The sequence below is a fragment of the Melopsittacus undulatus genome, chromosome 1 (genome assembly GCF_012275295.1).
Source record: "Melopsittacus undulatus isolate bMelUnd1 chromosome 1, bMelUnd1.mat.Z, whole genome shotgun sequence".
Lineage (NCBI taxonomy): Eukaryota > Metazoa > Chordata > Aves > Psittaciformes > Psittaculidae > Melopsittacus > Melopsittacus undulatus.
This window is the reverse complement of record NC_047527.1, coordinates 103,765,031-103,792,611: the sequence shown is the minus strand read 5'-3', so window position 1 is coordinate 103,792,611 and position 27,581 is coordinate 103,765,031. Positions and strand designations below refer to the sequence as shown.

The 27,581-nt window shown below is 45.9% G+C and overlaps 2 protein-coding genes across 2 annotated transcripts in view; both read left to right on the top strand.

The window, feature by feature from the left end:
- The window catches only part of RHEB (Ras homolog, mTORC1 binding), a 41,668-nt gene extending 34,467 nt beyond the window's left edge, over positions 1 to 7,201 (top strand). The window contains exons 5-8 of the mRNA XM_034063439.1: positions 135 to 191; positions 292 to 339; positions 867 to 948; positions 6,657 to 7,201. Of these exons, the coding sequence (XP_033919330.1) occupies positions 135 to 191; positions 292 to 339; positions 867 to 948; positions 6,657 to 6,749 (280 nt within the window). The 3' untranslated portion in view covers positions 6,750 to 7,201. The remainder of the gene's footprint in view (positions 1 to 134; positions 192 to 291; positions 340 to 866; positions 949 to 6,656) is intronic.
- A 7,626-nt stretch (positions 7,202 to 14,827) lies between these two features.
- CRYGN (crystallin gamma N) lies at positions 14,828 to 24,093 on the top strand. Its single transcript, XM_034060472.1, has 4 exons — positions 14,828 to 14,896; positions 16,120 to 16,368; positions 18,123 to 18,268; positions 23,922 to 24,093. The coding sequence occupies exons 1-4, from the start codon at positions 14,828 to 14,830 to the stop codon at positions 24,055 to 24,057; spliced, it is 600 nt and encodes a 199-aa protein (XP_033916363.1). The 3' UTR covers positions 24,058 to 24,093.
- Positions 24,094 to 27,581: the final 3,488 nt, after the last annotated feature.

Below are 27,581 nucleotides of genomic sequence, written 5' to 3'. Positions count from 1 at the left end.
ATGTTTGTAATTCTGTCTCTATACATGAATAAGTTTTAAGCACAGCAGCCTACATATGCATTTAATTACTTGTGTATTGGGTATTAAGGATAAACATTGGAGTGCATGTGTGACTTCATCCCTTTATTTTGCAGTTTTGAAGTGATAAAAGTTATCCATGGCAAGTTATTGGATATGGTGGGAAAAGTCCAGTAAGTAGTGACACTTTCATCTCATTTCATTGCAGGCATGTTACTAGTGCTTTTTTCAGTATACTGTAACTGTTCTGAAGTTCTGAACTTTCTTTCACAGAATACCTATTATGCTGGTTGGAAATAAAAAAGACCTGCATATGGAACGGTATGTGAACTCCAGTATGTGTGAAATGCAAGACAGCAGCCGGCATTCCTGTGGCTGCAATGCGCTAGTTTGCTCTTGGCTTTCCGTAACTAAAATCAAATTGTAGGTTAAAATAAGCTACTGGCAAAGGAATTGTGTCCAGAATGTGAGCTAGGAGCCATGAACTTGTGTTGTAATGTTGACTTTTGCTGTAAGGTTCCACGGATGGTCATTTAACACTTCAGGCTTATTTCAAAAGAAGTAACAGGAGTGTATTTTTCACAACTGTAAAATACCAGATGATATTACAGAGTATGAAAACAAAGCAGTACTTCAAAAGAACTGCTCTTCTGGGTTGCATAGCAGTTTTACCTGGCCCACTAGTATATTTGACAGCGGCCAAACACAAATGCTCTGGATGAGACTTCACAAAACATTCCTATTACATGCATTTATGTGCTTCAGTACTCTGAGGTTTTTCCTGACATATCAAATTCCAATTCTTTTGCAAGTTACAAAGAAACATACGTTTTCTTTCTTTTGGTCAGGGTGATCAGCTATGAAGAAGGGAAAGCTTTAGCAGAATCTTGGAATGCAGCTTTCTTGGAATCTTCTGCTAAAGAAAATCAGGTAACTGATTCAAGATTCACATTATTCTAATACCAATGTAATGGAATGACTCATAGTTTCAGTTAATAAAGGAAGTTAATATTTGTATGTACTTTACAGCTATTTTGTGTAGATAGTTGGAAACAATTCATTCTGCATTCAGGTTTATGTACTGAGTTTTTCCATGCAACTGTAAATGGAAGGAGGAAGTGAAGAACTGAAAGTTAGGCTTCACTGAACACTTCGTGACAAATGAAAACGCAGATCCACGTGGTGGGTAGAACAGGGCCTGTCATCTGCTGCAGTTACCTTAACTAGGAGGCCATTGTGCGTGCAAGGGAGTATGTTCCTTTAAAGGGACAAACTTTGCATTTCAAGGTGCTAGGCAAGGCTCGGTCTCTAATGTGAGGCATAATCATTTTGTGGGTCTGGGAGGCAAACAGGAAAATGTTAGAATACTGAAGACATTTTCAGACACTACTGTGATACATCTGGAGCAAAGTTCCACGGTCTGATGTAGTATAACCTGCACACATTTACACTTGCTGGTTTCCTATCACAGAAAGAAAGTGTTTAATTACATGTTAGATAACATCTTACTCTTGTTGCTCTACCTGACTTCCTTTAAAATGCCTCCTAAATATGTTCTGGTATTTGAATTTGTTTTTTCTTGCTTTTTGAAAATACAGACACATGATAAGGTCAAAAGGATGCTGTCAGGATAGTTTTAAACTGAGTATGTAGAAGAAACACTAGAATAATGTAGAAGAAATGCATGGTTGCATATCACATCCTTCTAAGGCCTCCTCAATAACATCAGCACCATCACAAGGATAATCCTATAGCTAGGACTGGACCTGTTTAAGCAGCCTTCTTTCCCTATTCCCTGTCCCCAGAAGCAAAACAAATAGATTTTGCCTAATGTCTCTGTCAACAGTTCCACAAGTTACTTGAGTAAAGTTGGGTTTTCTGTGGAAGAAAAACTTGGAAATCTTTATTTATTTTCTTAATCTCCAGATGTGGGCGGCTTTGAGTTAGTTTATCAGTGCTCCTGGTTTTGGCTATGGCATGAGTTAACCTTGTCAAAATTGGCCATGATGAAAGCATGAAATTTCTTACTGTTTTCTCTGTACTGCTGGAGAGCTTGAAGTGCATGCCCAAGGAAACTACACTGACAGTGTGAAGAATAAACCAGCTAAAAGCATCTGATTTTTCTCCCTCCCTCCCTTCCCCCCTTTTCAGATTACAATACTTCTGGATTAGGCAAAGCCATTACCTATGCTCTTTCTCTTTTGGCACATGCTTGCAGTGTGTAACAGCATGACAACCTGTATCTAGCAGAGGTAACAAGGCATGTTGTCATTCTCCTGGTGCTGAATGTTCACCTTATGTAAGTCAACATTACTTGGAAAATAAACCCATTAGCACTTCTTGCTTGAAGGTTCATCCAAATCATCACCTGTACTGAATTGGTACAGCAAATCTAACTTGCTTATCAAGATTAAGACTAAACTCTTTCCAAAACCACTTTAGATTGTTTGCTTTACAAAAAGCTAATTTGATGTTTAAAGGGATGAGCTGGACTGGATTGGGAGTTTAGAGCTTAAGAACTTCAGCAGAGAGCTCAAACCTCCTTGACTGGGGGAAGTCTGTTAGTCCTTTCTCTCTGAAACCTAACCATCTGTATTTGGTAGATGTTGAGCAATAGTATGGCAATTTCTAGTATGCTAGGTCTGAAATTGGTTTGGTACGTGATGTTCTTTGCAGCAATGAGAAGAGTAGGTCTCCTTGCTACAGGAGTTAGACCAAACTCAATCAGCTATGTGGTCTGTCCTCTTTAACAGCTGTGTTTGCAAGGCACTGTTGAAACCAGAGAAGATACTCCCTATAACAGGTTCTGATAGCAAAGTCTCCTTTTCTCTCCTTTCCCCTTCTTCTTCCTTCCTGCTTTGGTTGGGGGAAGTCCTTTTTGGAGCATCTGTGAGAGTCCTAGAAGCATAGCCCTACTATGTTGTGTAATTAAAATAATTCTATAGACCTATTCTGCCAGGAGTTATCAAGATACCATGTTCCAGATACGGTATGACTTTGAATAGATGGAAAGCGAGAGACACAAAGATCAAAGCTGCAGAGATGATAAATGGTAGTGGCTGGCAAGAGTCTCAAGGTCAAATATATTTGAGGCTATGCATCAGTTCCTCCAGACAAGGGTGACCTGCTAGGACTTTCGGAAGAGCCTGTGTATCAGCAGTACATCAGTCATCTAGGGAAATCTAGGGCTTTGAGAAAGCAATTCTGAGACTTAACGCAAAGACATCTTTTAGATTACTGTAGGGCTGCTATTGTCTTACCTTCTCAAGCTGTTTAATTATTACCAGGTATTATAAGCATATCAGATAAGTTGAACTGCTTGGCTAAGTACAGGAGCTTTGAGACTTTCTTGTGAAATCCCTATTTTGTGTCACTGAAGCTGTAGTATAGTGCTTCATTTTAATCCCAGTACAATAAAGTAGTAACTGTTTGAAGTACAACCAGAATCCAGATTGGTCTTAAACACAGTTAATGCTGGGAGCCAGCTTTTACTGGGAGAATGTAGGGAGTAACAAACAGCCAAATTGTGTTCATCCAATTACATAAAATTCATTAGATAAACTTGTTTTAGAAGGAGTAAGGCAGTAGCAAAACGGAGCACTGTGAAAAAGCAGTTGTTTGGGCACTGCTTTTTTTTCAAGAGCAAATTCATCTTCAAGCTCAGAAGATGCAATGCTCAGTAAATGCTTCAGAGGAGTTTGGGATCTTAGCCCCTCTCCAGGGGTCTGACATGTTTCCCTGAGAGAGTGTGCTTGGACTGGCAAAAGATGGGGCAAAAAAAATCTCTCTTCCTTTACCTAACCATTATTCAAGTTCCATTGCCCAGTTTTGTGCCAAGATAAACTAGTAGTATGAGCACTTGAGAGTTTCCTCTTTGAAACAGTAATAAACCAGCTGCATAGCTGAGAAATACAGCATACCAAAGGATGACTCCAACGTCTGTGAGCTGGGTTTGGGTGTTTGCACCTTCCTGCGCTGGCTCGTGGCAGTGTGTTCCCAACTCTTTTCCTGACAAGGAGAATTGCACCTCCTGAGCTGTGTGTCCTGCTCGCACCAAGGGGCACATCTGCAGAAGCAATTGAGTCTCTGGTGTCTCTTGCATGGTGCTAAGCTCTCTAGGCAGCATGTGTAGCCCAGGCTGACATCTATTTTGTTTCCTCAGGGGAGAAAGGTAGAAGAAAGACAGATGGTTTTCTGCAGGCTAGGTGTGACCCATATTCTGTAACTGGACCATATGGAGACAGATGCATCTGAAGTCTGGCTGCGTTCTTTATTCCTTGTCAGAAAACATATCTTCCTGCGTTGTTTAAAGGCTCATTCTAAAATTCATCAGCATATTTGGGCTGAATTACAAATTCATAAGTGTTAACTGTAGGACAGTGATTCAACCTTCTCAGTGAATACATATTTTCTGTGAAATGAATTAACAAGCCCTGTGAACTCCTACATCTTAGCGTTTCAAACAGCACGTCTTTGACAAAGAATGTACAGCTTCTTGGCTGACAGAATAAATTGTGGAGGGTTTTTTAATGGGCCTTTTGAAGCAAGGTTATAAAAAATATGTGCATTAAAATGAAACCATTGAAAATGTCAACTCTAAGTAAGGAAACATTGGTGCAGTTATTTGTAAATCAGTGTATCGCCAAGTTTTGATTAAGGGAAACTCTTCATCAGCGGAACCAGTTTGGTAGCAACTGCAGTCCTGATTATGGTTTTCCTAAGAGTCTGATTTGCCCAGGAAATGCATTGTATCGCTGCTAGACTAATGAGCCACTTCTGTCAGATTCTGTTGGGATTGCAGGGAAACTCTGTTATATGGAGGAATACTCTTATTTCCAGCTGATGAAGTCTGCTAAATAGTTCCAGAGATAATACTGTGTGCAAATGGCATAAATATGGGAAACGTCAAAATTCAGTCTGATCTTTTTAAGGTTGTTGTGGGCTACTTCAGGCACTGGGATTCATTTGGAAGTGGTCCAAGTAAGAGTTATAGCTTGTGGAGGCGGAATAACATCTGCCAGGTCAGAACATGTAGTCGTAAATCTCAGGGTGCTCTTCATCCTGCTGATTAAAACCAACAAAAACCCCTTTTTTATCTTCTTTCATAACATGGCTGCTTTTATATAATAAACATGCTTTCCTTAAGGAGCATATGCTTGGAATTCATGAAACGGATGGGTAGAGGTTGCATAAATGTGAAATGGCGTGTCTGAGATGATCAGGAGACCATTTCCCAAGTTGAAAGTTCACATGATGAAGTACTGATCATACAGCAAATGTTCAGCTCAAAAATGTCATAGAAAAGTACTTTAGAATTGTCCTTGTCTGTGGTATAGGTTTCTTCTTCTTAAATTGATTCTCAGTGATCTCAGATGCTGAATGTTGTAGTTTCTGTGTATTCTGATGGAGGCTAGTGTACAATTCTGAAACCCTTAAAACTTGAGTGAATCCTGAAAATACCAGATTAACAGTGTGAGGTATTCACTACATGATGTCCCAGACACCTTTCTCTCCCCATCTTTCAGTACCCTTGAAAACAAGCAAAACCCCACCAAAAACCTAACTACACTTAGGTGAATTCTTCCCTAAAATCCCCTGAATCACTCAAGTGGTCTGACATCCTTTTTTTCTTGTCTCTGCTTCAGTTAAACTTGCTTTTATGGGAAACTGTGGCTTTCCATCCCAAGATTTTTAACTTGTGCTTATGAGTGTGTGTGTCTGGGGAAGTATCTTTGTGAGTGCATGCACTTTGTTTCATCACAGGCAGGTTCAGTAGGGGAGAGCCCTTTTCACCAGACTGCTGTGTGCTCAGTGTGGATGTGGGAGGTTTGGCACGGACCACGTGGAGCTGGTAGCAGAACAAGTGACTTGTACTCTGAGTACTTGCTGCCTTCCTTCTGAAGGAGTGAAGGGATCCATGGTTCATGCATGACTTGTGGTTTTGCAGAAGGACTCTGTAATCCTCCATGGTCCATGCAATAAGCTAGGACGTTTGGCCATGTTAGCAATGGGTATCCTGTAGTTCAGGCTGGTTTAAGACAAATTCCTCCTTTCTCTCAGAACAACTTTGTCCAATAGTATTGCTTAGTACTAGACAGTGGCTAATTTGGCTTGTGTTTTGCCCTTATGTTTTTGTACCTTGTCTAATACCAGTCTTCCCTATGGGTAGGATGAAATAATCAGGAATATCAAAGTCACGCTCATACTGGGCTGTGCATAGTCAGTCTTTAGAGCTGAAAAATCCAATTCCTTGAAATCTGAATGATTACGCAGAGAAATGATTTATTCTCTGGAGCAGCACAGCATCATCAATGCTGTCAGTCACTCATTGCAAGCTTACTACTTAAAATAAAGCTGACTTGCAGTTGTTAGCTGTTGAGAGTATGGCTCAGTTAAACCCGCCCTCCTGTAGTGACAGAGCAAATAGTTGATTGCTATGGAATAGGGTGTTTCTCCTAAAAGGTTGTGTTCAGAACTGAAATTACCTTATTTTCCTTTTTAAATCTTGGAAATAAGTGTTGGGTGTGCATTTATCTGCTGGTGTAGCCTGTAAAATAGCTGACATTTAGGGGATTAATTGTGTTTTCAATAGGTGGGCAGTTTCTCCTTCCCACTAACGTTGTGCTCTCTCTTTGCAGACTGCCGTGGATGTTTTTAAGAGGATAATTTTGGAGGCAGAAAAAATCGATGGGGCAGCTTCACAAGGGAAATCTTCATGCTCAGTAATGTAATTCCACTGCAAAGCCTGAAAACACTGGGAATACATTCTACCTGAAGAAGCAAAACTGCCCATTATCTTTAAGGATAAAACTATGCTTCTTTTTTTCTTTTTTTTTTCCTTTTTTCTTTTTTTTTTTTCTTTTATAATTTTTTTTTCTGTTAACCTGAAAGATAAAAAGTTGGTTTGGAGCCTTTCCCTTCAGATTATGTTAAACTCTGACTCCTGTGCAAATGGCTTCACTTCCATTTTCAAATTTTAAGCAATCATATTTTCAATTTATATATTGTATTTCTTAATATTATGACCAAGAATTTTACTGGCATTAATTTTTCAGTGTAGTTTGTTGGTTAGAATAATCATCAAAATGATGCATATTGTTACACTACTATTAACTAGGCTTGGATATCAGTGTTTCTTTGTGTTAAATGTATACTTGTAAATAAAATAGCTGCAAACCTTAAACGTATGGTTTATATTTTTTTGTGGATTTCTTCATATCGTTTTTCCTGTGTGTGTAAAACTGTTCACCTGCTGACCTTAAGAGGAGGTGTGAGATCCTTGGAGTTCATGGATTGTTTGACTATTGCTTGGGAAGCTGCTTGCAAGCAATCCCAGCTGTTTTGGCTACTACAGCTCTGGCCTGGCCAACTGGCTCAGCTGTGCTTTGGTCATGGCAAGGAGACACGAGTGGCACCCTTGGTTTGGAATGAAGGCTTGGGTTTTGGATAACCTGCACTCTGTTTTTCCTCTGTAACTGCTTAGAGTCGTGGAGTAAAGGGTGCGCGAATCTGTCCCCAAGGGACCAGCATACACCTGCGCTACAGACTGTTCACGTGGACTTGTAACTAGGAATGCTGTCAGGATGGAGTGGATTTATCCAGGTCACAAGTGTAGACTTGCTAAGAAGACAAAAATGTCATTTAAAATAAATTGCACGTCCTGAACAAATTGCTGTGCGTTGTTCATCATGCACTGCTCTTCTTCTGAATCTGGGTAGTGTCACCATGAGATTCACTGGCTTCCTCAAAAAAAAAGTTGCATTTTTTCCCCATTTATGATATTTCCCAAAGTTTCTGAAAACTCATTTCTGTTAACCTGGATTTTCATACCCTATGCCAAATACAGGTTCTGTGGCTGGATGATTGTCATATGTGATGGAACACTGAAGTTAGCAGAGTTGGAGTGCTTTTATGGGGAAACCTGTACATGCTTTGATTTCAGAACCAGGGCTGTGCAGTAGGTTTCCTTCCCAAGAACCTGCAATGTTGGAACAAGGGTGGTTTGGCTGATAATGAAATTGCTGAGGATTCAGAAATGACCTGATGAGCATAGGAACAATGTGCATCTCGGAACAGTTGAGGTTGGAAGGGACCATCGGAGGTTATCTGGTCATCTCTGGTAGTATCCTTCATTGTCTACTCATGAGGTGCACATGACTCGTTGCATGACCACAGTCTGTGGCATTGCATCACGGACACGATGTCATGTGGTCTGTAGCACATGGTAGAATTTCTGGAATATCAGAAGCCTCAATGAACCCATTTACTCATTTTTTTTCATTAAATAGTGGCCACATGTTCTGGTGATCAGTCTCAACCCTGGAATAGCTCCTCTGCACACTGGTGCCTGAGGTGTGCCGGCTGCTAAAGCTGGATGAGGAAATGTGCAACTCGGTAGTCCTGGGATAATGAAAGCTCTACCTTCCAGGGGTGAGGCTTTTCAGGAGGGCTTAAAGGCAAGTGCAAGTTTGATGGATGATTTGAAATGTGAACTTCCAAGACTTCATGTACTTGGCACTAAGAAGCATGTACTGCTCCTGCATTTTCTGTAACAGCTGAAGGTTTAAATTCATCAACATAAGTTGTTTCCTTTCTCCTGTTGCTGGCTCATCCTGTAAGAAACGTAAATTATTCTTCTCCCAAGCCTGTCTCTGCCTGTAAGATCTAAAGACAAGCCATGTGCAGCAGTCTTGTGGTTTTAATGGAATGTGTAGTCAAGCATGAACTGTTCGTCCTTTGCTGTACAGAGATTCCAGTTTGCTTCTTGGGATGGCACCTTCCAGCAGTTGGAGTCTAATAGCGGCTGGGGCAGCCTCATGCTTCCTAATACTGACTTAGAGCTGACACTGGTTAGGTTCTTTGCTGTGACAGTCCTGAAATATGGTAGTGGGCAGACTTGGAAGCCTTAGGTTATGTACAGAAGAAAGAAAATGGTACGTAGCAAGCTGTTGTTTGCCTTGCATTGATGAATTTAGGCCCTGCCCTGATCCTATGGAGGCTTCTGGAGGATTGTGATAAACTGTGGATTAAAAGGTAAGTCACAAGGGAAATAACTTATTTGGCCCAGGTTAGAAAAAGAAATTGAATGTGCAAAATCCTTTCCCATTGAGGAAATGAGCAAGTCTTCTCACCATGGGGGTGACCAAGCACTGCCCACCAGCCTCCCACCTTGGAGGGGCGCTCAGAAGCTGCCTGGACATGGTCCTGAGCAACCAGGTCTAGGTGACCTGCTTGAGCAGCAGGGGTGTTGGACAAGGTGACCCCCAGATGTCCCTTCCAACCTCAACCATCCTGTGATGCTGTGAAAATTCAGCTGCCACAAGTCCAGTTAAATTCCTATTAACTTCTGTGGATTTAAAATGTGCTGGTCTGGAAATGACTCCTGCCCTCTTGTGCTCCTGCCAGCTCCTTGCTTTGCTGTGTGAATACTGAGAAACCTCCCAGTATCGGGAGCCTGAGAGACTGAGCTGCCCATCTCCCAGCCTGCCATGCATGGAAACAAAAGAGGGCAAGGAAAGTGCTGGGGCAGGTGCAGCAAGTGGAGGATGGGCTGTGGGCAGAAAATGGATGTGTGATCCTTTTTTCTCCTGTTAATCTTGTTTCTCTGTGTAGAAAGTTTATGCATGTCTGATTAACTCCATAATGGGAAGGCTTAGAGGCTGTCCACATTGGGTCTGTGGAGTCTTCTGCCTCACCCTTCTTCCCAGCTTCTGTAAAGAGTTGGTGAGTGCACACTGCAGAAGAAAGAAGCTGTAAAAGTGTTTTTACTGCTCCCTTGTGTCTGCAGTAGCTGTACTGTAGCATCTGGACCAGGCAGCCTTACGTTGTTCTTCAACCAAGGACACTGAGGGAAGTCCTTGCAGCACTGGAGGCAATGGTGAAGACTTCAGACTTTCCATTTGCTACTTTCTTTGAACTGAGAAATTTCCGTACACAAACGTGCACCCGGGAGGTGATCCAGGACAACGTTTGCACTTAACTCTTGTTTCTGGCACAGGTAAGTGTAGAGCATCCAGCTGGGTCCATCCCAGCTTGACGCAGTTTCTTTGCAGTGCAGGAGGGGCAGCGGCCTGAAACGCAAAGCATTTCGTGTGTCATGGTGTGTTATTGTTCTTTCACCTTGTGTAAGGGATGTGCACTCTTACATCCTTGCTGCTGAAGAGCACAGGCTGCTGCTCCATGCAGATGTCGCAGGCAGCGCAGGCTGAGCACAGTGCGGGCAGTCACAGCACACCCCGGCTCTGCTCGCTGGGCTCACCCTGCTCATGAGCACTGCTGTGCTGTGGCCTCTGGAGAAGGAGAAATCAACAGGTTCTAATTAGTGCTTATGTAATCAGCACTGCTCATCTTCAGAGCGCTTCGCTAACACTGACTCATCTGCACAGCCTCCTCTGGCAAGGTCAGAAGCACTCCACTTTGACAGCTGGGGAATGGGAGAGGGAACCTTTCCACAGAGGCCTCAGTGCAGGAGTGATACGGACCGGTGGGAGTCCAGAGGAGGCCGCAGAAATGGTCAGAGGGCTGGAGCACCTCTGCTGTGAGGAATGGCTGAGAGAGCTGAGGTTGTATAGACTGGAGAAGTGAAGGCTCCAGGGAGACCTTTTGGTGGCCTTTCAATACTTAAAGGGACTTTGTAAGAAACATGGAGAGAGCTTTTTACCAAGGTTTGCAGAGCCAGGACAAGGGGCAATGGTTTTGAACTAAAAGAGAGTAAGTTTAGACTGGATGTAAACTTTTACAATGAGGGTGGTGAGGCCCTGGCACAGGCTGCCCAGAGAAGCTGTGGCTGCCCCATCCCTGGCAGTGTTCAAGGCCAGGATGGGGCTTTGAGCAACCTGGTCTAGTGGAAGGTGTCCCTGCCCATGACAGGACACTTGGGCTAGATGGCCTTTAGAGGAGCTTTTCAACCTAACTGTTCTACAACTATGCCTCTAACTCTTCACAGGCCCAGCAGAAACATGGCTAATCTAGGTCTGGGTGATTGGTGTCCTCAGCATCCAGCTTAGGTGTCCTATTTCCCTGTTGGAACCTTTCCTTTCTGAAGTGAGATGAAATCTGAACGTGTTTCACCTAAAACCCCAGCTTTCTGATGTGTTCCAGACTGAAATCCAAGTCCCAGGTCAGTCAGATGCTTCCTGAGATGTGCAATGGGCTGCACTGATACTGAGCCCTAGACAGGATGTTACTGAACAGAAGCTTTCACAGATTTTTTTCAACATCTGTATCTGTAATGCTGCTAGTAAGTATTTAGGCTTAACCTGGCCAGCAGGTCCAAGGTGAGAAGTTAGTTTTCCCAATGGGAATCTGGCCAGATCTGAACTGTCAATCTGTGATAGGGATTGCTCAGGAATAAGAAAGTTTAATGGAATGGTTTGGGTTGGAAAGGACCTCACCATCACCCAGTTCCAACCCACCTCACCCTACACCATGTTGCCCAGTTTCAGAGCCTGTCCTCCTTGTGGGGCAGTGGGAGGTGTTGGGTGGCATATGATGTATGGTGGGTCAGGGTGTGTAGAGAGAGATATTGCAGAGACTCTGTCTTGGTGGATCCATTGATCCATGGATCAATGTGTTGAACCCAAAACCATCACCTGGCAGCCGATTCCCATTTCCAGGAACAAGTGATATGCTCTGCCAATGAAGGGCATGCATTGGAAGACCCCTTCTCTGGCTGGTTTTGCAGTGATGTTCTGCAGTTAGTATAACCAGCCTCCTCAGGAGCTCCGGGGGGCAGCATGTGGCATACCCACGTGCTGGGAATGGGTTGATCAGCAGCAGGAATTTGTGGCAACTGGTGTGAGGCAGGCTAGGTCTTAATTGAGCAACATGGATTTAATATAGAAACTTTCCCTTGAGTCCTAAGGATGGTTTCTCACTCTTGAGGTCTGTTGCTGCTCCAAAGCGGCCCACAGGATGTTCTAATCCTTTTCAGCAGTGAGCCAAGAAGTCTGAACAGGGGAAGGACCCGTGGCTGTTCCAAATCTAATGAGCTAGAACTATCTCACACTGAGATGTGTGAAGATAGTGTTTTGAAAGCCCTGAGATATGGATGTTTCCCATGACAAGTCTTACACTGCGTTGCCTCTAAGCTAAGCTCCTCCTACACTTCCTCCAGAAGCTCAAGTGTGGCCTTTTCAGAGGATTCAGTGCAACTCCTTGGCTGTTGCTCGCTCGATTAGTGTTTGTGTGGGGTTGCACTGGCTGTAGTAGGTACCTTGAGCAGAATGCTCGTCCTGCTCAGCCTCTGCCAAGAAACATTCCTGTCGGCATTAGTGAGCTCACCCCCAAAGGTTCACCTCCGGGAGTCACACCCTGCGTGTCAGAGGAGGAGTGAGTTTGGCATCTTCCTACCGTAACTTGGGTCTTTCAGCAGCATCCCTCTGCCAGCACCACCTAAGGCTGCAGGTGTGTGGCAAGGTGTGCTGCCGGCCAGGCACATGCGATGGCCGGTGTCTGCTGACCTGCACAGGAAAATCATCCCCATAAATCCTGTGTCACACCTAATGGAAAGAGATGGTGGCACCTCACAGCTGAGTTTTGAAGACCAGCCAGCTTGGGCTTACTTATGCTGACATAACCTTGCTCACAGCTCATTAGCATGTGATGGAAATCACTTTGTAAGAGAACAAGAGCTGTGCCTGGATCCTGTGTGTACAAATGGGACAAAGGGAGGGGAGTGGGGTGTTGGCCAGGAGCCACTGCATTCCTCCAGGTAGGGTGGTTTTGTCATGGATGTCTGTGTTCTGGTTTCTAGCATGGGTCTGTCTCTGTGACTGGTGTTGGCACTCACAGTGTCCAGTGGCAGCAAGTCCTTCTTGCCCTGGTTTTGTTGTGGTTGTAACCGCAAGGTTACAATGGACTTCAAACCAGCATTGGCCATCTTGTGTGATGAGGCTGAAGTATTTGGTTTTATCACCCCTTGCTTCTGGCCTGGACTCAGAGCAAATCATTTCTACCCAAGGCAGCAAAGGCAGGCAGGGGTTATCACAGCCAGGAGCTGCCTCTGTTGTTGTCAAGCCTTATTTCTCCCTCTCTCTAATCCCAGATGTGTAAAAAGCCCTCAGACTTTTGGTTTATGTCTGTTAAAGCCAAACACTCAGACTTGTAAGTTCAGGTTTCCAATGCTCCATCCTTTAAACAGCCACAGCTGAGGAAGGCTGCCCTGTGGTCCTGTTAGTGTGGGGCACCGTGGTCAGATGTGGTCCTGCACCTGGGCACGAGCAGGAAGCAAGATCTGCCCCAGCCTCAAGTGCCTGAAAGGCTGATGGTGGCCACAGGCTTCTCAAGCTTCTATTTTCTCTCTTCCATTGGCAGTCTTTCCATCCTTTGCAAGGAATTAAGGGGAGTTGCCCAGGAATTGTGGTGTGCCAGCTTCAGTATTCTCCATTCCCCATAGTTTTTTCTTTTTGTAGGAGATGGGTCCTTTGTTGTTTCATATCTTTAATGCAGTTTCTCACAGATATGAGAATAAAGTTGCTGCCTCCTCTTTCCATCTCTCCTAAAATAGCTTTTGAACCTGTTGAACAACTTCTAACAAATATAACAGCCAGGCACAAGTCTCAAACGCATCACGTTCCTGCACATTTAATTAAAGCTCACAAGGAAAATCCCATCATGAGACAGAGCTGGTGGAAACCAGGCTTTTGTAGCTCCATAAAAACCTCCTCCTGAGGTAGTATTTGCTTTACTGGGTACGTCAGGGCCAGTTTGTCATGGATGCTGTGGATCTTCCTCTCCAGGCACTGAACAGCTCATGGCAATGCAAAGAGTATGCGGGCTGTGATCACTTCAATGAGTAGGGTCCCAACATCAATGACAGTGCCACCTCATCACTCTGGTGCTCCCAGACATGGCTTAGAACACATCTCCTCCTTCCCTCCCAGGACACTAGGTGCAAAGCCACAGGGAAGAGCTGGTTTGGGGAGCGCCACTATTGCTCCCTTGCCCTGGCTTCTGCTTTTCCAAGTGGGACTTCCAATGCACTGTTACTTTTCTCACACATCTGATGCCTAATTCAGCAATTAGGAACTAACAGCAGCGTTTCAATGAGGGTTTAAGTAGGTTTGGCTTTTAATTAGAGGAAGCTTCTTTATTTCCTGCCTCCCTTCAGAACACGTAACCAGCATTTCAGCAATGCTGGGGCAGTTTTACTGCATCAGCTGAAGGGCTCATTTCTTCTACACACTCAATGTGCCACCTCCCTCCTTCCTCCGCCAGCACACCCCAGTCAACGCAACATCTTCCAGCTCAGCCTACGTGTGCGCACACACGCACTTATTAACTTCTACATCTTAATTGAGAGGGCGGCATATGTTTAAGCCTTAATAATGGCATCCTTTCTTCCTAAATGGCCTTTAATCTTGAAACGAAGCGGTGAACCGAGGCAGCAGAGCGGGGTTGCTGAGTGAGGCTGCTGGCAAGTGTGTGGATGGGAGTGACCTGCCAAGGAATGAGGTTTTAGGGTTGGATTCGGAGCGTGTGCCTGTTGGTACAGGGAGGGGAGTGCCAGTGACGGGGGCACTGTGGGTAACAAAGAGGAGGATTTGATGAGTAGGAGCTTGGTGTGAAATGCCTTCCAGAGCTATTAAATAACATAAAGGACAAATCTCCTTTTAACATGGTGCTCTGGTATGTCTTTGTGTGCTGGTGGCCCATGGGCCACCTGCATGTGTTTACCTTTATCTCTTCCTAGCCTTGCTTGTTGGTATAAACTGAAGGGGGTTACAGGTTGAGGCTTTCCCTTGCTATTTGTCCTGAGAATAAGACACTTAAGAGTCTCTGGATGTTCTTAGAACACAAAAAGGGGGAAATGAGGCACCTTTTCCTTGCACTGGCATTTGAGAACACTGAAGTTGTAAATACAGCTAGATGGTCAATGGTATGGCTTACAAATCTCTCTAAGCCTAACTTAAATCAGTGCCTCAGTAATTTGGTGCTGAAAGAACAAAACATTTATTAAAACACTTGTGAATATCATTGGTTGATTTGTGAGCCCAGCTTTTGTGCTTTGGAGGGGATTAGGTCCTCATCTTTTGGAGATGCCATTTAAAGAGATTCAAAGGTTGGTTGAGAAACTATATCTTTGTACAAGAAACCATTTCTTTGATAGATGGAGTGCAATGAGTTGTTGGTGAGGAGTCTTCCAAGGACGCTCACTTTTGGCTGCCACAATGCAATAGATGAGAACAAGTGTGAGGAAGCAGCAGCCTGATAGTAAAAGAAGGAAGCAAGCCTAACACAGGGAAACTGTGTGCCATGCTTAGAGATGCTGCTGTTTCCTTATTTACTTGTCTGTTCTAAGAGAAGAAAAAAAGGGGGGGGGGGGGGGGTGGAGGGGGAAAAGTCCTTTAAACAGGAGCAGTGAATGTGCCAAAGCCCTGCCAAGCAAATCTTTTGTCCGAGTGTCTGCCCAAAATCAAAACCCCGCACTCAGCAGGCCCCATTACCAGCGGTTCTGCCTACGAAGCAGGAAAGTGTAAAGCCCCCTGTTCCCACTGCTTTGTTAAAAGCCCTCATAACACCAGCGCTGTCTCACCCTGCTCCCTCCTGCCAGCCACTATATAGTGGAGTGTCCAGCATTTCTGTCCATCGTGGGTTTGGTTTGGCTCCTGCTTTTAGTCTTGGATAGGCACCAGCAGAAAATGTCTCAATATTCAGGAAAAGTAAGTAATAACCCCAGTGCTTCCCTTTCAGCCTGGGCCAGAGAGCCCAAGCATCCTCCAGTTTGAAGGGACAGGTTGGGATGCGATGTGAGTGATGATACCGGGAGCAAATTTGGTAGCAGGGATAGGGAGGGTGCGGCAGAAGGAGCTGTGTTTCGGGAGCCGAGTTTCCTGTTTAAACATTCCTGCTGGAAATATGTGTGAGTGAGTACAAGGCAGCGAGAAGTGTTGTAAATGCGGGATGCACTGCGTTCCCAGAAAAACAAATACAGCTCTTAGGAAAAAATGCCAATGATGCCGTGCTCTTGCTGGAAAGCAGCTAAAGAAACCCCAAACAACCCTGAAATGATGCATCTGCAAGAAATCCCCACCTGCTCAAAATGGGGGCCAGCGGTGCCCCTGCTCCTCACCACGGGCCCATTCTCCTCCCTCTCTATAGATCACTTTCTATGAAGGCAAATGCTTCACAGGCAGGAAGTTGGAGGTTTGTGGCAGCTGCAGCAGCTTCCAGGACCAAGGATTCCTCAACCGGGTCAACTCCATCTGTGTTCAGAGCGGGGCCTGGGTCTGCTTTGATCACCCCAACTTCCGAGGGCAGCAGTACGTCCTGGAGCACGGCGAGTACCCCAATTTCTATCGCTGGAATGGTCGCAGTGACCACCTGGGCTCCTGCCGGCCCGTCGGGATGGTGAGTGGATGCTTCTGGCTCTCCTGGTTGGAGCATCAGTGGGATGGAGCTGCTGTTGGGCTTTATTTCTCTTGGTCATAGGAGCGCCATGAATAAGCATAATAAAAGTTTATGCTCTTTAGAAATATTACACCTCATTGAGAAGGAAATTGTTCCCTGGGGAAGGTTTGTGCCCCCTTGGAGTGGTCTTCACAGGCCACAAAGCTGAGCTGCAGTTTCCCATGGCTGCTAGTCAGGGGGAAGATGCATCACCTTCTTCCAACAGCACAAAATGCAGTGGCCTTGATGGGATGAGATTCCCCACAGTTTCTCAGATGAGGAGGCAAGGTCCTGCCAGCATCACATGCTTTTTCCTTTGAAATGTGAGTCCCTGCGGAATACTCATGGGGGAATTAGGAAGGAGGTTCACTGCCCAAGGCAAGTTTGAGCCATGGCAGCCTGCTTTCCCCATGCACCCAGAGGGGGAGCAGGCAGTCTGAGGGCTTTCTGAACCAGACCTATGAGCTGCTCCTAGCTGAATTTTCTGCTGTTGCAAACCTATCCCCATAATCAGAAACTAAACCCACTGTTTTCCCCATATTATGTAGCCCTCCCCGACCCCTTTATGAAGCTTTTAAAAGCATTGCCCAAAAGAAGGTTTAATTGGGAAGATTAAAAATTAGCAAAGAAAAGTGAATCTGGGTTAGGTCTTTCTATTCGACTCCTATCACTTGCGACCTCTGGGGCAATGATAAACCCACTTGGACCTGCTGGGGTTTCTCACTGGCCCCAAAGCTGCTTTTCAGCACAGCAGTATGTTTATTTCAAGTCTGTAACATCCCTCCTAATGCACCTCTGTGGTCCATACATGGAGGGATGCTCTGCCCCAGGCCCTGGAGCCCTGCTGGTGTGAGGATGTGCTCCTCCTTTCTGGTCCACTTTTTTCCCTGTGATATGCCAGCGAGTGCTTCGAGGCATTTCTGCAGTGCAGATTCCCGGAGGAATGTTTGCTCAGGCACGGTATCCACTTGGCTGCTGCTGGCGGCTGCATGCTGTGAGGTTTGGCATCACAGCCTGGCCTTAGTGTGCGTTGATGCTGTTTGTTTGAAATATGCATTTAGGTATGCTTTGAATTTGGCTTAAAAACACCCTTCCAGCTCGCTCTGTCCTGCATACGTGTGCCACAAGCTGCAGAAACCTCCCTGGCGCAATTTGCTGTCATGTCACCCTCAAAGGCTCACAGCAACGATGATGCTGGGAAAGCTTCCTTTTCTTTTCCCTTCTTTTATTTTCCTTAAGGAAAGGCAGAACATCTCCTGTCAGTAGCAGCAGCTACACATGGATCTGGAAGCAATATAAATTAGTTTAGGGAAATAGTCTAGCACGTCTGTACACTCTAGATATGTATGGGTTCTTTGCTCTGTGTGTGTATGGAGAGCCAGGGCTGTAGCTGATGCTGTATTTGGGATGAAGGCTTTGTGGGCTGCTGAGGGGCATCTGCAGATGAGCAAGTGCCAGTGCAGCCCACAAGTGATGTGTCTGCATGTTGATGGCAGCTGTGGGAAGGTGCAGCTGGGTGCTTTCCTGGTTGGCACAGTGTGATGGGAGGTGGCACGAGTTTGTGCGTGTTCTGTGCATCCTGGCACCGGTGCTATCGGACTGCTTTTCACGCTCCCCATCCGAAGCACCCTTCCATCCTCCTCTTGGTCTGATAAAAGCCAGGGAAATAACCTGCTGTGCTTCTTTCTGGTTGACTCAAACCCCTCTGTCCCCAGCATGGAGAGCACTACAGGATCCAAATATTTGAGGGGAGCCATTTCAGCGGTCCCAGCCTGGAGCTGACAGAAGATTGCTCCTTCCTGCAGGGACAAGGCTGGGACAAGACCTGCATCAACGCCCTCAAAGTGTATGGTGACGGCGCGTAAGTAACTGCTCGTGTCCTGACACAGTCCTTCCTGCCCTGGACCCTTTGTACCCAGCACTGCAGGGGAGTGAGGTGGCTGCAGAGGCTTCCCCCATCCTGGAAAACCTGTTGGTCCTGGGGGGACTTGGAGAAAGTCTAAAGCTGTGAGTCAAGCCTATGGTCTAAAGGTGAATTTTGGTGCCTGCCCATTCAGAGCTGCTTCAAAAGGATACGGCTTTCAGAAGGTGGCAACTAAGCACACGCTGCAAGAGCTCTGAGATACCTTTTTAAGGTGTATGAAACAAGAAGGCTAAAACCAGCTTCATCCTTCTTCTTTCCCTCTTTCTCTCTCCATGTCTTTCTGTCTTACTTTCACATTTCTGTGCATGTTTCCAAACACCTCTTTAAAATCCATACAGAGGCTTTTTTTTTTTGGGGGGGGGGGTGGATGGATGTGTCTGGGTGATGCAGCTCAGGGATTCTGCTTTGCAAGTGGCTTCGCCAAGGCTTGCTGCAACACCAGAAACCTCCTCCTCAAGCAGCAGAAATGCAACAGTGGTGCCTCACCTTAAAATTAATCCCTGTCTCTGAAAGACAGGGGTTACTGTGGTGGCGATGCACAGCCACCCCAATGAGGGGTTCAGGTCACCCTCAATGCCTTGTGAACCCGCTTTGCAGATGTGTTGCTGGTGCTCAGCCCCATCCTCCTGCCCCTGCAGATGCTCCCGGAAGCCTCAGCAGGAAGTCAGCTTTGCCTTTTTCTTGCTGTTGGGTGGTAATTTGCATCTTTACAGTGTTAGTCCTTTTTATGTTATTAATCTTATTGTGAGATGGGCTGTTATCTGTCCATCTCCCCCTCCCTCTGTCCAACAATTGCATTTTCCCTGCAAGTGTGCTTGGAGTGTGGGGATGCTGTGAAATCCTCCCAGAGTCTGTGCCTGGGAGGGGCACAGGGGAACCCCTGCAGAGGTGGGACTCCTGGAGTGGATATTGTGCATCCCACCTGCACCCAGTGTGGGAGGTTGGACCCTTTCTGCCCAACAGCAGTTTTTTGCCAGAACTGGAAAAGGGTTGTTGACATCCAAGCTCAGGACACCCTGACAGTGAGTGTCCTGTAGGACCCTCTGATTCAACCACGACCTCTCACAAAACCAAGCCTTTATGATCAGGCAGTGGTGGTTCCTTAAAACTAAGGAGCAGAGCTACCAGCTCCCGATGGGAAGAAATGGCCAGAGCCCACTGGGGACCCCATCAGTGCTGAGCATTTGAAACAAAAGGCATTTGAGTACCAATGCTATAAAGCCAAGAGAGCGCCTGTGAGTACTCTGGCAAGAGCTCTAGGGCCAATTATTCACCACATGTGTCCCTGCAGCAGAGGCTGGAGCTTGAGAAATTGGGAAGGTGCCCAGAAACTTTCAAGCACTGATATATTTCAGATTGATTTTTCCCCTCCCCTACAGAACATGTCAGGGGCACAGCACTTGCCTGCCTTCGCAGGGAGCCTGGGCTCTTCGTGTTAACATTACATGACTTTGCAAAGGCTTTGAATAGTGCTAAATAGGGGGAGAAATGAAATACTAAGAGGAATGTGGTGAGGAAACCCACTGGGGTTTGTAGCATTGCATTCAGACCCCAGGAAGGCTGCAAGCTGCAAGTGCATGGAAAGGTCTGGGAATGCCATTAAAAGCAGGACAGTGCAGTGGGACCTGCTGGCCCCAGGCTGCAGGAGGAGGAGGGAAGGAAGAAATACTGCAGCAGAGGTGAGACCAGGCAGAAGAAACCCTGCAGCACTGCTTTTCTCCTTCGGATGGACCCCAGAGATGCTGCAGGTGTAGCTGGTGCTGGATCCAGGACCCATCCATGACCATCTGGGCAGCAGAGGGGATGGGATCAGGGGATCATAGAATACCTAGGGCTGGAAAGGACCTTAAGATCATCTAGTTCCAAACCCCCTGCCTTGGGCAGGGATGCTTCACACTAGACCATGTCGCCAGAGACGAGGGGATTTTCAGCCACAGGCTGTCTCCAGCACATCCCCAGCCTGAAAGTGGGTCTGTTTTACCCTGTGCATGTTGAAAGCAGGTGTAAGTAGCATCTTCCTAAGCTCTTTGCCCACCAAAATCTCACTCTGCAATTTCTCCCCTTAATTCCCACAATGCGACATCCGTTGGATACAGAAATATTTGCTTCCCCTTCAAAATCCGTGGATGGTGTCATGTGCTGTTAAAAAGCTGCTGCCTGCACTTGCGGGGGTGGCCATGCCCGCAGGAAGTGATAACAGATCACCTGGAAACATGGGAATGAAGAGAAACACCTGCCTTTGGCGTGGTGTGCAGTGGGGCTGAGTGTGTCCAGCACCTTTCCTGCTGCCCTTTGTGACTGGCGACTGCTATCCCACACAGCCAGAAACAGTGATGATAAAGCTGTTAAATCCATCCTGGAAATGAGATTGCTATTTCGGAACACTTTTGAGGTGTTACCGCCTCCTCGGAAGCTGTTGCGGGTTTGCATGGTGAGTGGCTTTGCCCGTCCCACGGGCAGAGCCAGCTCCAGTATCACATATGGTATCATCTGGTTTTAGATGAAGACGTGCGCTTCTTGTCCTCCTTTGTGCCTCAGCCACTCCACGGAGGATTGCCTAGAAATAACAACTTTCAAAAGCTGAATTTGTTTTACAGTCTGGGAGAAAAATACCCCAAAAAGAGTTTTTCTATGCTACAGTGGCATAACTTGGAGGAACCAAATGAACCATTTATCCTGCTGAAGCCTTTATGGGCATTTGGTAGATGTTCTGCGGTCAGGCTGCGAAATATCAACCAGAACAGGTACCCAAATGTTGCTGCTCAATAAACTGCATCTTTCTTGGCAGAGATAAGGGCTGCTCATGGCACTGCTCAGGTCCTACATGGAGAATGAGTGATCTCGAGCCCTGCTGAAAGCATCCTGCTTGATTCAGGCTGGAGCTGCAGCACTCTGTTGTTAGCTTTTCATCATGAACAGACAGTTTTGGCTTATAGGGCTTGAGCTGGTTCCATGAGAGTTTTATTTCTGTGTCCTCTGGGTTTATGTACTAATGAAACACAGCACCGAGATGTCTGAGGGCTGTGTGCTATGTGCCTGGATCAGCTCTCCCATGCTGGGCTTGAGGACAGGATTTCTGTGTTTTTTGTTTCTGGGCTCCTGACTGACTTGATTTCCTCACTTGCTCATGGTGTAAGAGAATGTAAATTTTAAGCAATACAGGAATAGCTAAGTAAGCCATACAAGCCTTCACTCATCACCTTGCACTGCCAATACACTTTTCTCCCATCTTTCTGCTATTCCTTTTATTCCTCTTATTTGCAGCCTTTCCTTAAGCAGAGGGGAAGGCCTGTGGGTTCTTATCACCACACTAGATCCTACAGTCTCCTTTCATCTACCCCAAGGCCTGTCGCATTCCCTCCATGCAACTATGCAGACCATCAGCCACATGTCTGGAGAGAAACGCAACAGTCTTGGTAAAGACAGTGACTACGAGGGGCTGCTCTACCCTCTGCACTATTGCCCAGGGTACACTAGTTGTTGAAAGATGGACTAGAGCAAAGCTAGAAGAGCTACCATGTCCTGGTGGGCCAGCAGTGCCCATGCTCACTGCAATGCCATGTTTTCAATAGCGTTAGGTGCTCTCAGCAGGAGCGAGTGATTGGGAGCTACAGAAAATAGGATTGGGAGCTCTTTTCAAGAGTGCTTGAGGGAGAGATGGTGAGCTGATGGAGAAAAGAGACCCATGATGATCTATGATTAAATATGGAGAGCTGCATATGAGATGAAGGGATGGGGTAGGAAAGGAAGAAAGCTATGTGAGCTTTGTGAACAAGGCTGAAGTGTAACTAGAGGAGCAGGATAATTTTATCTTCATTAAGCTGAAGAGCTGAGCATGCTCTCTAACAGTCCACATCAGGGTCTGTGATGGGGGAACATGTCATCAGGGCAACCTGCTATTACACTCACATGAGCAGCGGGCAGCCTTCCCCATGCGCTGCAAATTAAGCTTCAAAGGAAAAGCCTGAGGATGACTTTGTAATTCCAGTCCAGATATAAACTGGCTGCAAAAAGTGCCAAAGAATGAAGTTGTTTGTTCACAGGAAATGCTCAGGATCCAAATGTCTTGGCTGAGCACGTTGCAGCGATGCTGCAGAAAAGGGTCATGCAAGTGCGGGCAGCAGGGTGGAGAGGGGCACCAGGCAGATGTGCTCGATGTGCCATTGTATTGGTGCTCAGGCATATGGGAGAAGAGACCCTCCATGGTCCCCCGGTGTTCTGTCAGGAACACAAAATAGGTCCAAATATGTCAAGGAATCGGGAAGGTGGCTCAACCGAATACCATAATCTTTTGCTTATAGTTTAAATAATGCCCGTGGGTGGCTGGCTTTGTAAACAACATTTTTCCTTGGCCTCCAGCTTTTTGCTCCGGGTCAGACTGTGATCTGAGTTCACCAGCTGCTGTCTGACTCTGGAGGCCCACCAGTCTTTCCCCCATCCGGTACTTGAAGGAGTTTGTGCCTGGAAATCCCACATGCAGTGGGTCCCAGCCCTGCTGTCACAGCTGAATTCCTGGGAAGAGACAGACCACAGAAACCAAATTGTTTGGAGGATTGTATTTGTGTTCTGCCAATAGACAGGACAAGCAGAGGGATCCTTTAAAAAATCCCTGAAACAGTGGGAAAAGAAGAACAAGGCAGAGATGAGTAGTTCAGCAGCGATGGGGTGGAAAGCTGAAGGTACGACTATCAGAGCAATGGCAAGGCTTCACTAAAAGAGATTTAGAGGAAAGAGGTGACAGTTGTGGCCGTGTTAAGATCATATCTTGGTCTGTATTAAAAGAAGGGTGAGAAGAGTAGCAAAATTTGTCACTCTTGACCATCAGAATTCTTCCCTACTTTGTGTCCTTCACGTAGAGAATGACATGCCAATGAAACTTGCCAATGGAGAAAGACATAGGCAAGCTAGCTGAAGTCAGGCATGCTAAAGTCACCAAGGTTGTGTTGTGAGTGTTGTATCTATTTGGCTGTATCCCAACAGAAAGTTGTAGTTAACTCGGACATAAAGTGAAGATAACTGAGCCAGGTCCTGCTCTCTGTTGGAAAGCATCAGAGAGGCCATTGAGAATTACTAGCAAAGAGAGAAATTATTAAATATGGTTCCCATCATAGCTACTGAGTCAGTTCAAAGAGGTAAAACATCCTTCAAACATTGCACATTTCTCCTTACAGTCCAAAATGGGTTTATCCAGGGGCTGAGGGAATTCACGTCCTTCTTTAGCACTATCAGATGCTATTAAGTTATTTCTATTGCACATGATAAAGCTCAGACAAATCGATTCCTACAAGCAGTGTGACGCAGGGAGCCCCTGGTCCCAGGCTTCATCACTGGTGTAACCCTTAACGATTTCCTCTACAGGCAAGATCTAGTCTGGCTGTGGATAACTGCCAGACTGCACTGGAAATGGGGGGAAGCACCAGCTGTTAACTCCATCAGGGTCATTTCTGTTTGCAGGATAGGATCGGGACTGCAGAGGGACCATTGGGCCCTGGTAGTCTGCAGCACTGCAGTGCCTAACTGCAGCCACTCGATGTGGGCACCTTGCATGACCACACTGCTGAGACCTGAATAACCCTTCCTTTCTGCTCAGGTGGGTGCTGTACGAGGAGCCCAACTATCGAGGCCGTATGTATGTGGTGGAGCGGGGCGAGTTCAGCAACTTTAATGCATGGCAGGCACGCAGCGCGAGTGTCCAGTCCATCAGAAGAGTTATCAACTACTTCTAGCTGAGCTCTCATCCTGCCAGAGATGGGCTGCTGAGAGTGGGCATCAGCCTTCTTCCCAGTCACTGACTGGAATAAATGGTTAAACACCAGCTTTTGGCTCTAAGTACTTTTCTTCCATCACTTGCTTGAGTTCAATAGGGAACAGACCTGCAAGCCTTCTAAGCTTGATTTACGTGCTATGAATTTGCTTTTTTATTCTGCAGTGATTTATAACGAGGGCATGGGAGTGACGGGCCAGAACTGGTGGTGACAAGCAGATCTTGGAACATGCTTCCCAGTGCAGTTGTGGTCTGACACATGTTCACTCTGCCCCATCCAGAGCCACCTCGTGATGGACCCAGCTGACTCCTAATGCCTGGAGGGGGTCACGTTGCTGCATACGTGTGTTATGAGCTCAGGCGCACAGCCTTCGGAGGGTCTGCTCATGCCATGTGAGGACACACATGAGGATTATGTCAGGATCCAACCAACTCGCAGGGTCTGAGCACAACATGCTGGACCTGATGAGGAGGTGATAGAAATAATTCATGCTGAGTTACTGCGACCTTAGATCAGCACACATTAAAAGATGTATTCAAAGAACAATATTCCCTCGAGGTACAAAACCTGAGCAACCTTCTCTTTGCTTCCTGATTCATAAGCTCTTCAGGAGACAATGACAATTTGAGGGGGTAGCAGTAGAGAAGAACAGCCACAGCACCGTCACTTTGCAGAACCCTCTTCCCATCCATCTGCCCCTTTGGTGTTCCCAATCCATCCCATCAGTTTTGGTGCCCCTGAACCCCATTTGATGCTTGGCAGCTGGGATGGGAACAGCCCTGTGTGTTCAGCTATGGTTAATCCACTACAGCTTGGGCGCATCCCCTTGCATGCAGTGCCCAGGTAGCCTCCTTTCAGCAAAATCACAGCTGTGTTCAGTATTAGCTAAGAGACTTTCTGGTATTTCAGGAAGAGATAATTTTATTGTTTTCACTCCATTATTCCATTAACTGTTAAGGCTTGGCTGCCTGATGGATCCTGACAGGCACGGGCATAGTGCCGGCGGAGCTGCAAAGCTCTGTGTTAATCCAGTGGGAAGGCTGCTGATCTAACCACTGTCCTCAGCCCACTGAAGGGACGTGAGCAAAGCTGACAGGTCCGAAGCACACTGGAGCATGAGGCATGTGTACCTTCAGGGCTACTGTGCTCTGCAGGTCTGCAATGGGATCCTGCCCCTCTCTGAGAGACTGGGAGGAGCAGGGTCTGTGCTCTGTGCTGGGGCAGAGGCTGGTTGGTCCTGTACTGCATCCTGGTCTGACTGGATCCAGCTGCCATTCAACTAATCCACACATATCCACCCTGTCATTCATTTTTCCAGCTAGAGCTCCTTGGCTCCCTGTGGCTCTCTACCAGTAACAGGAGTGGGCAAGTGCTAACAACCGTGCCTGTCTGCTAAGGGCATGTGCTGTTCCCATGATGAAGTGATACCTTTGGTAAAGCTGTGTCAACTGAGATCTGCCCCAGATGCACACATGCCATATATGTGTTATGGGGGGTATGGAAATATAAAAGACCATCTACTTTGTGAATTTAACTGTCGTTTGCGTGATGTTTGCCTTAGCAGCAATGCCAGTGATCACGTCCTGGAGGTCTCTCCTAAAATTATTGAAGAAGCACTATAGTTACATCAGTTCATCTCTGGATTTCAATAGCCATGTCCTGTGTGGCTTGTGGTGGCATGTGGTCCATTGAAGCCATAAAAGTATTTAAGCATCTTTAATGGATTGCAAGGTATTTCTGTGTCAGAGAAGATGGCAGGGAAATGATTCATTCATTGAGTGGGATGCACAAATGTACAACTCGTGCATCAACTCTTGTGTATTTAATTTTCTTTTAATTAAATGCAGCTTATGAAAGATTTTAGGAGTCCTTCCAGGATTAACATTGCTCTTGCTTCACGAAGCCTCTAATCAGCTCCTGAGCTCAATGCGCTCTATTAAAAGTTACTATTCAGTCATATGCATTGCTCTTTGTTGTGGCCTTCTGGCCATTAATCTGTTAAAAACCCCCTAAATGTGATCCCAAAGAGAGTCAGGCAGTGAGTTGTCACTAACTTTAAAGGAAGCTTTTCATTCATTTGAAGCATGCTCAATGTCATGGTGCAGCATGAATGATAAAGCAGCAAAGGCTTCAAAATGTATAGTAACTGGAATCCCAGATGCTCTAAGTAGTTGGAGGGCAAAAGAACAGAAAATGAGGGACAATCATCCACCCACATTCCCCTGAGGACAACAGTATAAGCCCAGAGATCCCCACACCTGGGTTTCTTGACACTTGGTGCACACAGCCAGGGGAGGTAACTCTCCCACTAATGTTGGGGTCAGACCTGTGATATCACAGATATTCTGCTGGGTGGCTTCCAGTGTTCTGTGGTTCAGACCAGCCCTTAGAGGGACCCACTGATATCCCTCCCTGTCCTTGCTGGGATATGTGGGACTGTGCATGTACACACAGATATACAGGCTGACTCCGACATACAGCTACTGTGTGCAAGTCCACTTCATCCATGTGCTTCAAGCTCATAATTTGTTTGTATGTTCTAGTAGATTAATATTTGTTGTTTAACTTGTGGAAGTACTTAGGAGACCCAGTCCTGGACTGAACCCTGCTGTGTGCCGGGAGTCGAAAGTACAAAAAAGGTAGTCTGGTTAATCCATGCTGTTGCGTTTGTAACCAGCTAGGGTTTAGTGCATTTTACACATGTCTGCCTACGGGCTAAATACTCATCACTTATTAATGTCTGATATCCCATTTATGAACACACTCTCAATGCAAAGAGCTAATCTCATGTGAACGCTATTTAAAAAACTCCTCAGGATGCAGAAGTCTAATATCACTAAAAACTGACTGTGGGGAATTGAATTTTATCTATTTCTTCTTGATTTGAAACCAAAGTAGGGTGGCCATGGGCTTAATCCAAACACTGATGCTGCAGAACATGCACTGCGTTGGCTGCAGGGGGATGTGGCTCTCGTTCTCTTCCTTTTCCCTCCCCCTCCTTGCTAAATCTGCACTTGTTTAAAGGACAGAATGTACAGATCCCATATGTTTGCTAGTGGTTAGGTTGGGGTTTTTTTTAACATTATTGACATTTCTCTAGTATGAAACGGTATGATTTGTGAGTTTATAGCATACAAAATATAAATGACACAAATGCCAGCTTGATGTGAAGTGGATGTGAGATTGTGCAGCAGAGATTTGCACTGTACGTCATTAAACTGTATGGCTGAATGAGTTCTGCTACGTGCACTGAGGAGGCAAGCAATGGATTAACTAAATTGGAAACTATTCTAGAAAATGCTAGAGATAAAACAAAGATTCAGAAATGAACAAAAGGGCCAAGTTATTAATTACAAGAGAGAGAACTAAACAAAATCAGCTCCATCTGGAAAATGAGGAAAGCCCAAATAATCAGCATTACTGGGCTTGGCCAGGCTGCTGCAGTGTAATATTCAGAATAACTTCAAATTACATCTGGCCCCAAA

Coding starts and splice junctions, on each gene's coding strand:
- CRYGN (XM_034060472.1), top strand. CDS start 14,828: ATGAGGCACCTTTTCCTTGCACTGGCATTTGAGAACACTGAAGTTGTA. Junction 16,369..18,122: donor CCTGCCGGCCCGTCGGGATG/GTGAGTGGATGC, acceptor CTCTGTCCCCAG/CATGGAGAGCACTACAGGAT. Junction 18,269..23,921: donor AAAGTGTATGGTGACGGCGC/GTAAGTAACTGC, acceptor CTTTCTGCTCAG/GTGGGTGCTGTACGAGGAGC.